At 50.5% G+C, this 12,086-nt stretch overlaps 1 protein-coding gene across 1 annotated transcript in view; it reads right to left on the reverse strand.

Moving 5' to 3' along the window:
• Positions 1 to 12,086, reverse strand: part of neo1a (neogenin 1a) — a 187,404-nt gene that overhangs the window by 38,064 nt on the left and 137,254 nt on the right. Inside the window, exons 8-9 of the mRNA XM_084436810.1 lie at positions 4,150 to 4,384; positions 3,516 to 3,670 (exon numbers count right to left, since the gene is read on the reverse strand). Coding sequence (XP_084292936.1) covers positions 3,516 to 3,670; positions 4,150 to 4,384 — 390 coding nt within the window. The remainder of the gene's footprint in view (positions 1 to 3,515; positions 3,671 to 4,149; positions 4,385 to 12,086) is intronic.

The following is a 12,086-nucleotide window of genomic DNA, read 5'->3' on the forward strand; positions in this document are numbered from 1 at the left end:
AGCAGCCAAAAGCAAAACTCCTCCTGTCCGGGTCACTTCACAGCTAAGCTGTCATCAGAGGGGTTGAGTGTATAGAATTTTTGTTTGCTCAACAGGGGAATGAATTGTTACGTTCAATTACCAACTGTGGTGTGTTCAGGGCAGTGTGTGACAGGGCAGTGTGTGACAGGGCAGTGTGTGACAGGGCAGTGTGTGACAGGGCAGTGTGTGACAGGGCAGTGTGTGACAGGGCAGTGTGTGACAGGGCAGTCTGTGACAGGGCAGTCTGTGACAGGGCAGTGTGTGACAGGGCAGTGTGTGACAGGGCAGTGTGTGACAGGGCAGTGTGTGACAGGGCAGTGTGTGACAGGGCAGTGTGTGACAGGGCAGTCTGTGACAGGGCAGTGTGTGACAGGGCAGTGTGTGACAGGGCAGTGTGTGACAGGGCAGTGTGTGACAGGGCAGTGTGGCTCAACACTCTCACACAGTAGTGGGGGCTGGGCCAGAGGCATGGGGGGCTGTGAATAGAGGCGGGATTGTCGTCTCTGGGGGTGAAGGAGAGAGTGTGAGCGTGTGTGTGTGTGTGTGTGTGTGTGTGTGTGTGTGTCTAGAGCTTAGCTGCCTGGCCGCCTGGCAGTATTTACAGACTCTCATTTGTCAAGTAGATGTGTTTTTGTGTGTGGGTGGTGGGGGGCGTGTGTGTGTGTGTGTGTGCGTGTGTGTGGTGGGGGGCGCGCGCGCGTGTGTGTGTGCTCACTCCTGTGTTTATTCATGTCCTGAATGTGTGCACACATGGTAAGCCCCTCTCTCTGAGGAGAACAGATATGGGGCAGTGTGTTGGATCTACAGCTGCTATTTGGAAGCAGGTCAACAGTTTAAGTCATTGTTCATACTGTAACACACACACACACACACACACACACACACACACACACACACACACACACACACACACACACACACACACACACACACACACACACACACACACACACACACACACACACACACACACACACACACACACACACACAGCAGACAGACACAGGCATACTGCAGGCCACTGCGCGCCCCCTCTGAAATCTCCACAGGTAGTTAGGGCTCCTGCTGGCACACATTATTGTGAATGAGTGTGTGTGAGAGTGTGTGTGTGTGTGTGTGTGTGTGTGTGTGAGAGAGTGTGTGTGTATGCCCGCTAAGTGCCAAGGACACAGGTAGGGGAAAGCAGGCTGACCCAGAAAGCGGTTCTGATGGAGTGGAGCGGCGCCCGACTGGACGTTCAGACAGATGGGAGGTCCGGCCCGCTCGCTCAGCGATGCGGGCGAGGGAATACCCTTCAGCCCGTGTTCAGACGGGGAGGACAAACCCGTGTTCAGACGGGGAGGACAAACCCGTGTTCAGACGGGGAGGACAAACCCGTGTTCAGACGGGGAGGACAAACCCGTGTTCAGACGGGGAGGACAAACCCAGGTTTTTATTTGTGTTTCCAGTCAAAATGCAACTTAATGAGGGGTTGTGTGTTCAGCGAGCTGCACCATTGGGACAGGAGGGAGAGAAGATTCATTTACATTCTGAACACATCCCTTCCTCAGCACAGGGAGGAGGGGGGACACAGACCAACACACACCTCACATCCCTTCCTCAGCACAGGGAGAGGGGGGGACACAGACCAACACACACCACATCCCTTCCTCAGCACAGGGAGGAGGGGGGGACACAGACCAACACACACACCACATCCCTTCCTCAGCACAGGGAGAGGGGGGACACAGACCAACACTCACACACCACATCCCTTCCTCAGCACAGGGAGGAGGGGGGGACACAGACCAACACACACACCACATCCCTTCCTCAGCACAGGGAGAGGGGGGACACAGACCAACACACACACCTCACATGAACACACACACACCTCACATGAACAAACACACACCTCACAGACGAACACACACACACCTCACATGAACAAACACACCTCACAGACGAACACACACACCTCACATGAACAAGCACACACCTCACAGACGAACACACACACACCTCACAGACGAACACACACACACCTCACAGACGAACACACACACCTCACATGAACACACACACACCTCACATGAACAAACACACACCTCACAGACGAACACACACACACCTCACATGAACAAACACACACCTCACAGACGAACACACACACCTCACATGAACAAACACATACCTCACAGACGAACACACACACACCTCACATGAACAAACACATACCTCACAGACGAACACACACACACCTCGCAGACGAACACACACACACCTCACATGAACAAACACACACCTCGCAGACGAACACACACACCTCACATGAACAAACACACACCTCACAGACGAACACACACACACACCTCACAGACGAATACACACACCTCACAGACGAACAAACACACACCTTACAGACGAACAAACACACACCTCACAGACGAACACACACACACCTCGCAGACGAACACACACACACCTCGCAGACGAACACACACACACCTCGCAGACGGACACACACACACCTCACATGAACAAACACACAGCTCACAGACGAACACACACACACACCTCACAGACGAACATACACACACCTCACATGAACAAACACACACCTCGCAGACGAACAAACACACACCTCACATGAACACACACCTCGCAGACGAACAAACACACACCTCACATGAACAAACACACACCTCACAGACGAACACACACACACACACCTCACAGACGAATACACACACCTCACAGACGAACAAACACACACCTCACAGACGAACACACACACACACACCTCACAGACGAATACACACACCTCTCAGACGAACAAACACACACCTCACAGACGAACACACACACACACACACCTCACAGACGAATACACACACCTCACAGACGAACAAACACACACCTCACAGACGAACACACACACACACACCTCACAGACGAACAAACACACACCTCACAGACGAACACACACACACACACCTCACAGACGAATACACACACCATCACAGACGAACAAACACACACCTCACAGACGAACAAACACACCTCACAGACGAATACGCACACCTCACAGACGAATACACACACCTCACATGAACAAACACACCTCACATGAACACATATGAGGAAGTAAGCAGCATTGAAGGGAGATGTTTTCCACAGATGAACAGAAGAGATGACTGGACTCCTCTGAGCAGCTCTGAGGTGGTCTGGTGATGATGCTCTGACAGGTCCACTGTGTGTGTGTGCGTGTGTGTGTGTGTGTGTGCGTGTGTGTGCGTGTGTGTGTGTGTGCGTGAGTGTGTGTGTGCGCGTGCGTGTGCGCAAAGTGTGTGTGTGCGTGTGAGTGTGAGTGAGTGTGTGTGTGTGAGTGAGTGTGCGTGTGAGTGAGTGTGTGTGTGTGAGTGTGCGTGTGTGTGAGTGTGAGTGTGTGTGTGTGTGAGTGAGTGTGCGTCTGTGTGTGTGTGTGTGTGTGTGTGCGTGTGCGCGCGCCTCACCTTCAGCCTGGGTGGCCACCTTCAGGCCCGTGGAGGTCTCCCCCGGGCCGTTCTTGTTATGCGCCACCACTCTGAAGCGGTACTTGGTGTCGGGCAGCAGGTTCTGGATGGTCACCTGCATCTCGCCTGGCCGACTGGTGTTCAGGACGCGCTCCCTGAAACACACGAGCACACAACAGCACCCTCACACACTGACGCGCTCCCTGAAACACACGAGCACACAACAGCACCCTCACACACTGACGTGCTCCCTGAAACACACGAGCACACAACAGCACCCTCACACACTGACGCGCTCCCTGAAACACACGAGCACACAACAGCACCCTCACACACTGACACGCTCCCTGAAACACACGAGCACACAACAGCACCCTCACACACTGACGCGCTCCCTGAAACACACGAGCACACAACAGCACCCTCACACACTGAGCTACCATCACCCCTGGCTCTCGTACTAGTGTGTATACAGGTGTTCCTACCTGCTGGTGCCCTCCTGGCTGTAGTAGGTAGTAGATAGTAGTAGTATCCTACCTGCTAGTGCCCTCCTGGCTGTAGTAGGTAGTAGTAGTATCCTACCTGCTAGTGCCCTCCTGGCTGTAGTAGGTAGTAGGTAGTAGTAGTATCCTACCTGCTAGTGCCCTCCTGGCTGTAGTAGACGGAGTAGGTGAGCTCGTCTCCGTGCGGCTCGGCCGGCGGGCGCCAAGTGAGCTTGATGAAGCGGGTGGAGACCAGCGACGCTACGACATCGCGGGGCGCTGAGGGGGTGGGGCCGGCAGCGCTGGCCACGCCTCCGGAGCCTGGCGTTAGATGGTCAGCAGTGTCAGGAGTCAGTGAGGGGGGTAGGGGGGAGGGCAGGGCTACGTCTTTGGGTGCAAGGAAGGGGGAGGGGTGATGGGGGTGAGAGTGGCGGTGTGGGGCGTGAAAAAGACAGGAGGAGAGAGAGGTGGAAGAGAATGGAGTGTGGGGGGCGTCCAAAAAGGAACAGGGGAAAAGGAGGGGGGGGGGAGAGAGGGGGGTGACAGCGAAACAAAAAGAGAACAGAAAAGAAACAGAAGAAAAAACAAAATAACGTAACGAAAAAGGGCTTTCGTATGACAAGGAATCACACAAATAAAACATTTACAGTATACTACAACTTGGATACTCACAAAGGAACACGGAAAAAGCACAATACACAGAAACACTAACATGCAAATCTACTGAAAACACTGTGTGTGGGGGGGGGGGGGTTGGGGGAGGGGGGGGGGTAGCAGCACCACCACAAAAATAACACAATTCAAAGTTGTACGAATTGCATTTGGCAACAAAATGTCTATACTTAGCAAAACCAAGACTTTTACAGGCCTACTGTCCTAAAGACCATCCCCTCTCCACGTTACACGTTATAGAACATTTTTATGCACTTTACTGTCAAATTCCACAGTCTAGCCACAGAAATGCGAGCTATTTCATCTCATGTGTTTTCTTGGAGCAAACTGCGGTCAGACAAGGAAAGATCTGCTTTCTATTTCCCACCACGGCGGACGGAAACTAAACACACAGAAAGAACGTCAGAGTGAGAGGAACGTCAGAGTGAGAGGAACGTGAGAGCATGAGGAACGTGAGAGCATGAGGAACGTGAGAGCGTGAGGAACGTGAGAGCGTGAGGAACGTCAGAGCGTGAGGAACGTCAGAGCGAGAGGAACGTCAGAGCGTGAGGAACGTGAGAGCGTGAGGAACGTGAGAGCGTGAGGAACGTCAGAGCGTGAGGAACATCAGAGCGTGAGGAACGTCAGAGTGTGAGGAACGTGAGAGCGTGCGCCATTTCCATGTGTTCTGAGGTCAGGGGGATCTAGTTGAGGAGATCTAGTTGAGGGGATCTAGTTGACAAGATCTAGTTGAGGGAATCTAGTTGAGGGGATCTAGTTGAGGGAATATAGTTGAGGGGATCTAGTTGAGGAGATCTAGTTGAGGGGATCTAGTTGAGGGGATCTAGTTGAGGAGATCTAGTTGAGGAGATCTAGTTGAGGGGATCTAGTTGAGGAGATCTAGTTGAGGGGATCTAGTTGAGGAGATCTAGTTGAGGGGATCTAGTTGAGATCTATTTGAGGGGATCTAGTTGAGGGGATCTAGTTGAGGGTGTAACGGAGGTTGTGGGGATCTAGTTGAGGGGATCTAGTTGAGGGGATCTAGTTGAGGGGGCACCTAGAAGTTCTGTGTGGAAAACAACAGTATATGTGGTCTGTTACTAGAAGAATAGCTTTGTATGCAAGGCCTTCTGCATTATTTATCTATAAACAGTATTTATCTATATATGTTTGTGTGTAGATTCCAGCAGGAGTGTAACCTTGGACATCACTTGAGTGATATGGGATTCTTTTTTTTTTTACAGAAACATGCACACGTACACACATGTACACGCACACGCGCACACACACACATACACACACACAAACACACACACACACGACCTTCTCCATAGTTAGTTTATTATATACAGTTCATTGTATTATATACAGTTCACATCGTCGTGTTCTCTGGCTGAGCCTAGCACACAGAAATGATCCCAAACACACACACACGCACACGCACACACACACACACAACACACACAAAGACAAACTGTACAAACACACACAACGCTGAAGGCCTCACCATTATGCTCGTTTACAAAAGGGTATCAATGGACCGACGCAAACATACAGGACATAACGCCGGTGCTGAATAGGGCTTCATAACGCAGCTACCACACAGACCCCAACACCAACACTCCCATCCCAACACAGCAGGCCCCAACACCAACACTCCCATCCCAACACAGCAGGCCCCAACACCAACACTCCCATCCCAACACAGCAGACCCCAACACCAACACTCCCATCCCAACACAGCAGGCCCCAACACCAACACTCCCATCCCAACACACAGACCCCAACACCAACACTCCCATCCCAACACACAGACCCCAACACCAACACTCCCATCCCAACACAGCAGGCACCAACACTCCCATCCCAACACACAGACCCCAACACCAACACTCCCATCCCAACACAGCAGGCCCCAACACCAACACTCCCATCCCAACACCCCAACACCAACACTCCCATCCCAACACCCCAACACCAACACTCCCATCCCAACACAGCAGGCACCAACACTCCCATCCCAACACCCCAACACCAACACTCCCATCCCAACACAGCAGGCACCAACACTCCCATCCCAACACAGCAGGCCCCAACACCAACACTCCCATCCCAACACCCCAACACCAACACTCCCATCCCAACACCCCAACACCAACACTCCCATCCCAACACAGCAGGCACCAACACTCCCATCCCAACACAGCAGGCCTGCCGGTGCTGTCTAACAAGGTGGGAACCCATTACTGGTGGAACCCATAACTGGCGGAACCCATTACTGGGCTTGCATGCGGCCGTACGGTCGGGTCACTGACAGAACAAACATGAATGCCATTCCACTGAGTCCAATATGTTTTTCTTGGGCTCTGTGAGCAAAAATTCCTTTCGCCTCCAATAACAAACAAGACAAGATTACTTGGGCTTAAACTATCAAATCATCATCACTGTAGAAATAACAGAGCAGCCGGCTCAACTTTTTCAGCTTAGCTGTTGGGCTTTATAAACTGTAAAAGCCGTGGCGTCATCTGAGTGTGACATTTTTTTTACAGCTCACTTATCTGGCCCTCGGGTGATACTGTTTTTTTGCTTCCCTCTGGAATATGTAGGGGTGGGTGTATGCCCACCTCCCTTGTTCTCTGTAAAGCGCATTGTGTTGCCTCTGGGTATGAAATGCGCTATACAAAAAAAGCTTTGATTGATTGATTGATTGACAGGTCACTAACAAGAAGTAGTGACAGGTCACTAACGAGCAGCAGTAACCTGTACCTGCAGGATGTAGTTCATCTGAGAGGGAGGAGAGGGAGGAGAGGGAGGAGATGGAGGAGATGGAGGAGAGGGAGGAGGGAACCGAGGGAGAATATAGGTTCTGGTTCTGAAGGGAAGGACGTTCATTAACGAGGGTCCATTTCCCCGCGGTCCCCGGGCAGTGACAGGTCCGTTAGAGAGGATGCAAATGAGGCGCTGGTCAGAGCAATTACAGGACTGGGGGGGCGCGGCCGTGCGTTGGGGCTTTGCAGGGGGAACGCATGGTAAACCCAGCACTAATAGCAGTAGATCTAGACGTTGTGACGCTAATAGACCAGGTCACACTCAGTCAAAGTGTGTGTAGTGTGTAGTGTGTAGTGTGTAGTGTGTGATGTGTGTAGTGTGTTTCTGTAGACTGAGTGTGTAGTATGTAGTGTGTGTAGCAGAGCACATTGACTCAAGTCTTTTGCATGTGTAGGTAGCTGCTTGCTCAGGCATGCCAAGGTGAACCCTTTTATATTCAGATTGGATGTCCTGCATGTGTCTGTGTGTGTGTGTGTGTGTGTGTGTGTGTGTGTGGCTTCTCTCTGACGCTGCCTCCATCTTCCCCTGTCTGCGCTCTGGGGTCCAGCGCTCTGGCCCACCCTCCTCTCCCCCCCTCCCCTGCTCCTCCTCTCCTCCCCTGCTCCTCCTCTCCTCCCCCTGCTCCTCCTCTCCTCCTCTCCCCTGCTCCTCCTCTCCTCCCCCTGCTCCTCCACTCCTGCTCCTCCTCTCCTCCCCTGCTCCTCCTCCCCTGCTCCTCCTCTCCTGCTCCTCATCTCCTCCCCCTGCTCCTCCTCTCCTCCCCTCCCCCTCCTCCCCTGCTCCTCCTCTTCTCCCCAGCTCCTCCTCTCCTCCCCTGCTCCTCCTCTCCTCCCCCTGCTCCTCCTCCCCCTGCTCCTCCTCTCCTGCTCCTCCCCTGCTCCTCCTCTCCTCCCCCTGCTCCTCCTCTCCTGCTCCTCCTCTCCTCCCCCTGCTCCTCCTCTCCTCCCCCTGCTCCTCCTCTCCTGCTCCTCCTCCCCCTGCTCCTCCTCTCCTGCTCCTAATCTCCTCCCCCTGCTCCTCCTCTCCTGCTCCTCCCCCTCCTCCTCCTCTCCTCCCCTGCTCCTCCTCTCCTCTCCTCTCCTCTCCTGCTCCTCCTCTGTTCCTCCCCTTCTCCTCCTCTCCTCCCCTTCTCCTCCCTGCTCCTCCTCTCCTCTCCTGCTCCTCCTCTCCTCCCCTGTTCCTCCCCTTCTCCGCCTCTCCTCCCCTGCTCCTCCTCTCCCTCTCCTCCTCTCCTCCCTGCTCCTCCTCTCCTCCCCCTCTTCTCCTCCTCTCCTCCAGGCTACACTCAGAGAATCACCTTTGTTGGAGCCTGAGCTGTCAGGAAACTGACCTTATAAGGAACGCGCTGTATTAGGAATGAACGAACACACGTACACACACGCACACACGCACACACGCACACACGCACACACACAGGCACTGGGCATCGTGCCAGGAGAACGGTTGGGACACTGGGGACACCGTGACCCCCATATTGGTTGGTACAGTAGGTCCAGACTAGCGCCCAGAGCGATTGGGTGTCCTTTGTCATGATCAGCGTAGTTACTGGCAGTTCCTGACAGCTACAGTAAGACTCATCACTCGCTATGACTGTACCTGTCTGCCCTATTAATACTAGATTAATTGTATCATTAGGATGTGTGACATCGGTAATGAACGAGTGACATTAGGGCTTAATGAGGAAGGTTATTATGTATTATCTATCTACATAATTATCTGGAATCTGGAACTGAATATGTAAAATGGTGAGTTGAAGAGAAACAAGAAGAAAACAGTTCATTTTTAATGCTTGAGAAAACAAACCTTTTTTTAAAAAGTGGGAAGAATATCTGGGGGGCTCTGGAATTAATTTCTTCATTTTATTATGATGGAATAAAAATGAGTTAAGTGTTGAATATTCAATGATTACCATTTCCTTGAGTTCCAGAAATAAATCACCCAACGGGACACGATTTTAACTTTCCATTGCAAACGCAACAGTACCTGCTCGAATAAAACGCCATTTTGTTCCCCAGTGAGCCCAAAGTGAGCGAGGCGTTTCTCAACTTGGTCTCTGCGCACACCCACAGCACACTTACATCACTGTCTGGCGTTTTAATTTTCTGTAAAGTCTTTAAATATTACACAAAGCCACGGTTATTCAGGATGTAATTGAAGTGAGTGGCGTGACTGAGGCTCTCTGGAGGCAGCTGCCCACGTCGTGACGACTGATCAAACTTTCTCAGAAGTGAACAGTCCTGGTTCATAGAGTTTCTACGGCCGCGCTGTGCTCATGTCATGTGTAGAGGGTAATGTGAGCAGGGCGGGGCGCACACAGTAGACAAAGAAATACAATATGCTGCATTAAATACATTTCAAAAAGAGATATGATTTCATTCTCACTGAATATGGCCAAAAGTAACTTGAGGCTGAATTAGTGAAAGACTTACTGGCAATTCGTCCTACATGTTATGCTACATTTGAAACAGTGTATGGTTTTATATTCCCGTATAATACATGCCATTACATTTGTACGCTTATTATTCAGAGAAAAGAGTAGCCTACATATGCTGTCATAGGCTAAATTAAAGTCAAATTAAAGCCAGTTTGGATGCTTGTGGGTCCAGTTCCACTTCTTTTTAAGTCGCCCAACGCTGAGGTGAAAGAACAGTGTTCCCAGAACTTCCCACGCCTGGCTGCAGATAGCTGGGTCGACTAGAAGACAAGCGAAGGGACCCAAGCTACATGAACGCGCCGTGAAGAAGACGTTCCCAAGACAAGAGACGCGTCTGCTCTGGGAACAACAGCCCCCAGCGTGTGACAGGCTACGAGCCACCCGGCATGTTCTTTCACATCGGCCTGTTTTTCACTTGATATTCCCTGGAATTAATTGCTGGAGTTGTACTTGACATTTCTGAATAGTAGAATAAAAGAAAGATGGTTGTATGTTGTGTGTGGTCCATGTGTGTCTTGTGTAGAATGTGTGTAGTTGCTGAGCGAGTCAAGGGCCTCTCATCACACTGGCTCCACATCATCCTTCATTATTCATGCCCATATACTTTATGCAATTGTGCACCCACACACACCCACATCCCCACACCCACACACACACACCCATCCACATCCACACACATCCACACACACAAACACACACACACAAACACACACCCACACCCACACACACCCACATCCCCCCACACACACACACACACACACACACACACCCACATCCACACCCAGTATTGTATCACAGTTGTAACAGTTATGAATGTTTTTGTCTTACACTTTACTTCTAGCCAATAGATACTGTTCATAAGACCTCATAATTGTGTTATAGTATTATATAATTCCTAATAACTGTACAATTGTCACTTTACTTACAGCCAACAAATCCTGCTCATAAGACCTATTAATGGTGTTATCATAATACAATCACTTTACTAACATCTCACAAACTCATGCTATAAGCATATTACTGGTGTTTATACAGTAAGACATTATTCCATTTCAGAAACTTAGATTTTATAATATGCCAAACATAGTGGGCCGTGGTGCACCATCATACTAGTAAACATTACTGTATAGCGTACTAGTATGATGTATAGCGTACTAGTACGATGTATAGTGTACTAGTGTGATGTATAGCGTACTAGTATGATGTAAAGCGTACTAGTATGATGTATAGCGTACTAGTATGATGTATAGCGTACTAGTATGATGTATAGCGTACTAGTTTGATGTATAGCGTACTAGTATGATGTATAGCGTACTAGTATGATTTATAGCGTACTAGTATGATGTATAGCGTACTAGTATGATGGTGCATGTGACCAATTCAACGTTGAGTGTGAACTGTGTGTGTGTGTGTGTTAGTGTGTAAGTGTCAGGCACCTCCTCATCACACTCCCCCTCACACGGTCTCAACACGTTTTCCCAGCCTTCATCTGAAGCCTGACTCTTTCCCCAGGACACAACGGCAGCGTGTTTGTGAGTTCTGAGAGAGAGGGATCTGTGAGAAACACGAGCGCAGGAACGCTCTCAAACCACGCCTTGATCAGCAGCGTGAGCTACTATTTTGGGGTGCAAGTGAAGAAGGGATTTTTTGGAGCTTGAAGCTTTTTTTGGAGCTTAATTTTAGCTGTGCTAAGAGCATTTAACATCCCTGGACAGCCTAACGCTAGTGCCTGTGAGAATTGCCACTTGACTAATTCAGAAAAACACTGTTGAATGGGAGCCAAGCAAGTCTGTGCTTGACGTGAAACACACTGAACTGAAGTACAACACTGAGCTCACGCCGACTTAAAGGGCAATGAGACGAGTCTATGGAGGTTTAGGAGGTTTAGGATGGGTTTAGAGTTGTGTGAAGGTTGAGTGTGGGTTTAGAGTTGTGTGAAGGTTGAGTGTGGGGTGTGTGTGCCTCTGGCAGAGGATTTAGGACTGGGAGTTGCGGATACAACAGAAAAAAAACTATGTTCATCATGAACGAGGCCAAGAATAAAGGCTTTTTAATTTTGTACCAGAAGAGCTGCCTTAGTTTTTTTTTTTTCATGAAAACTAGGGGGCTATGTGCCATGGGGAGTGGTGGACAGTGGGTTGGGAGGGAGGGAAGAGTGTGTGTGTGTGTGTGTGT

This window comes from Borostomias antarcticus, assembly GCF_949987555.1.
Source record: "Borostomias antarcticus genome assembly, chromosome: 4".
NCBI lineage: Eukaryota > Metazoa > Chordata > Actinopteri > Stomiiformes > Stomiidae > Borostomias > Borostomias antarcticus.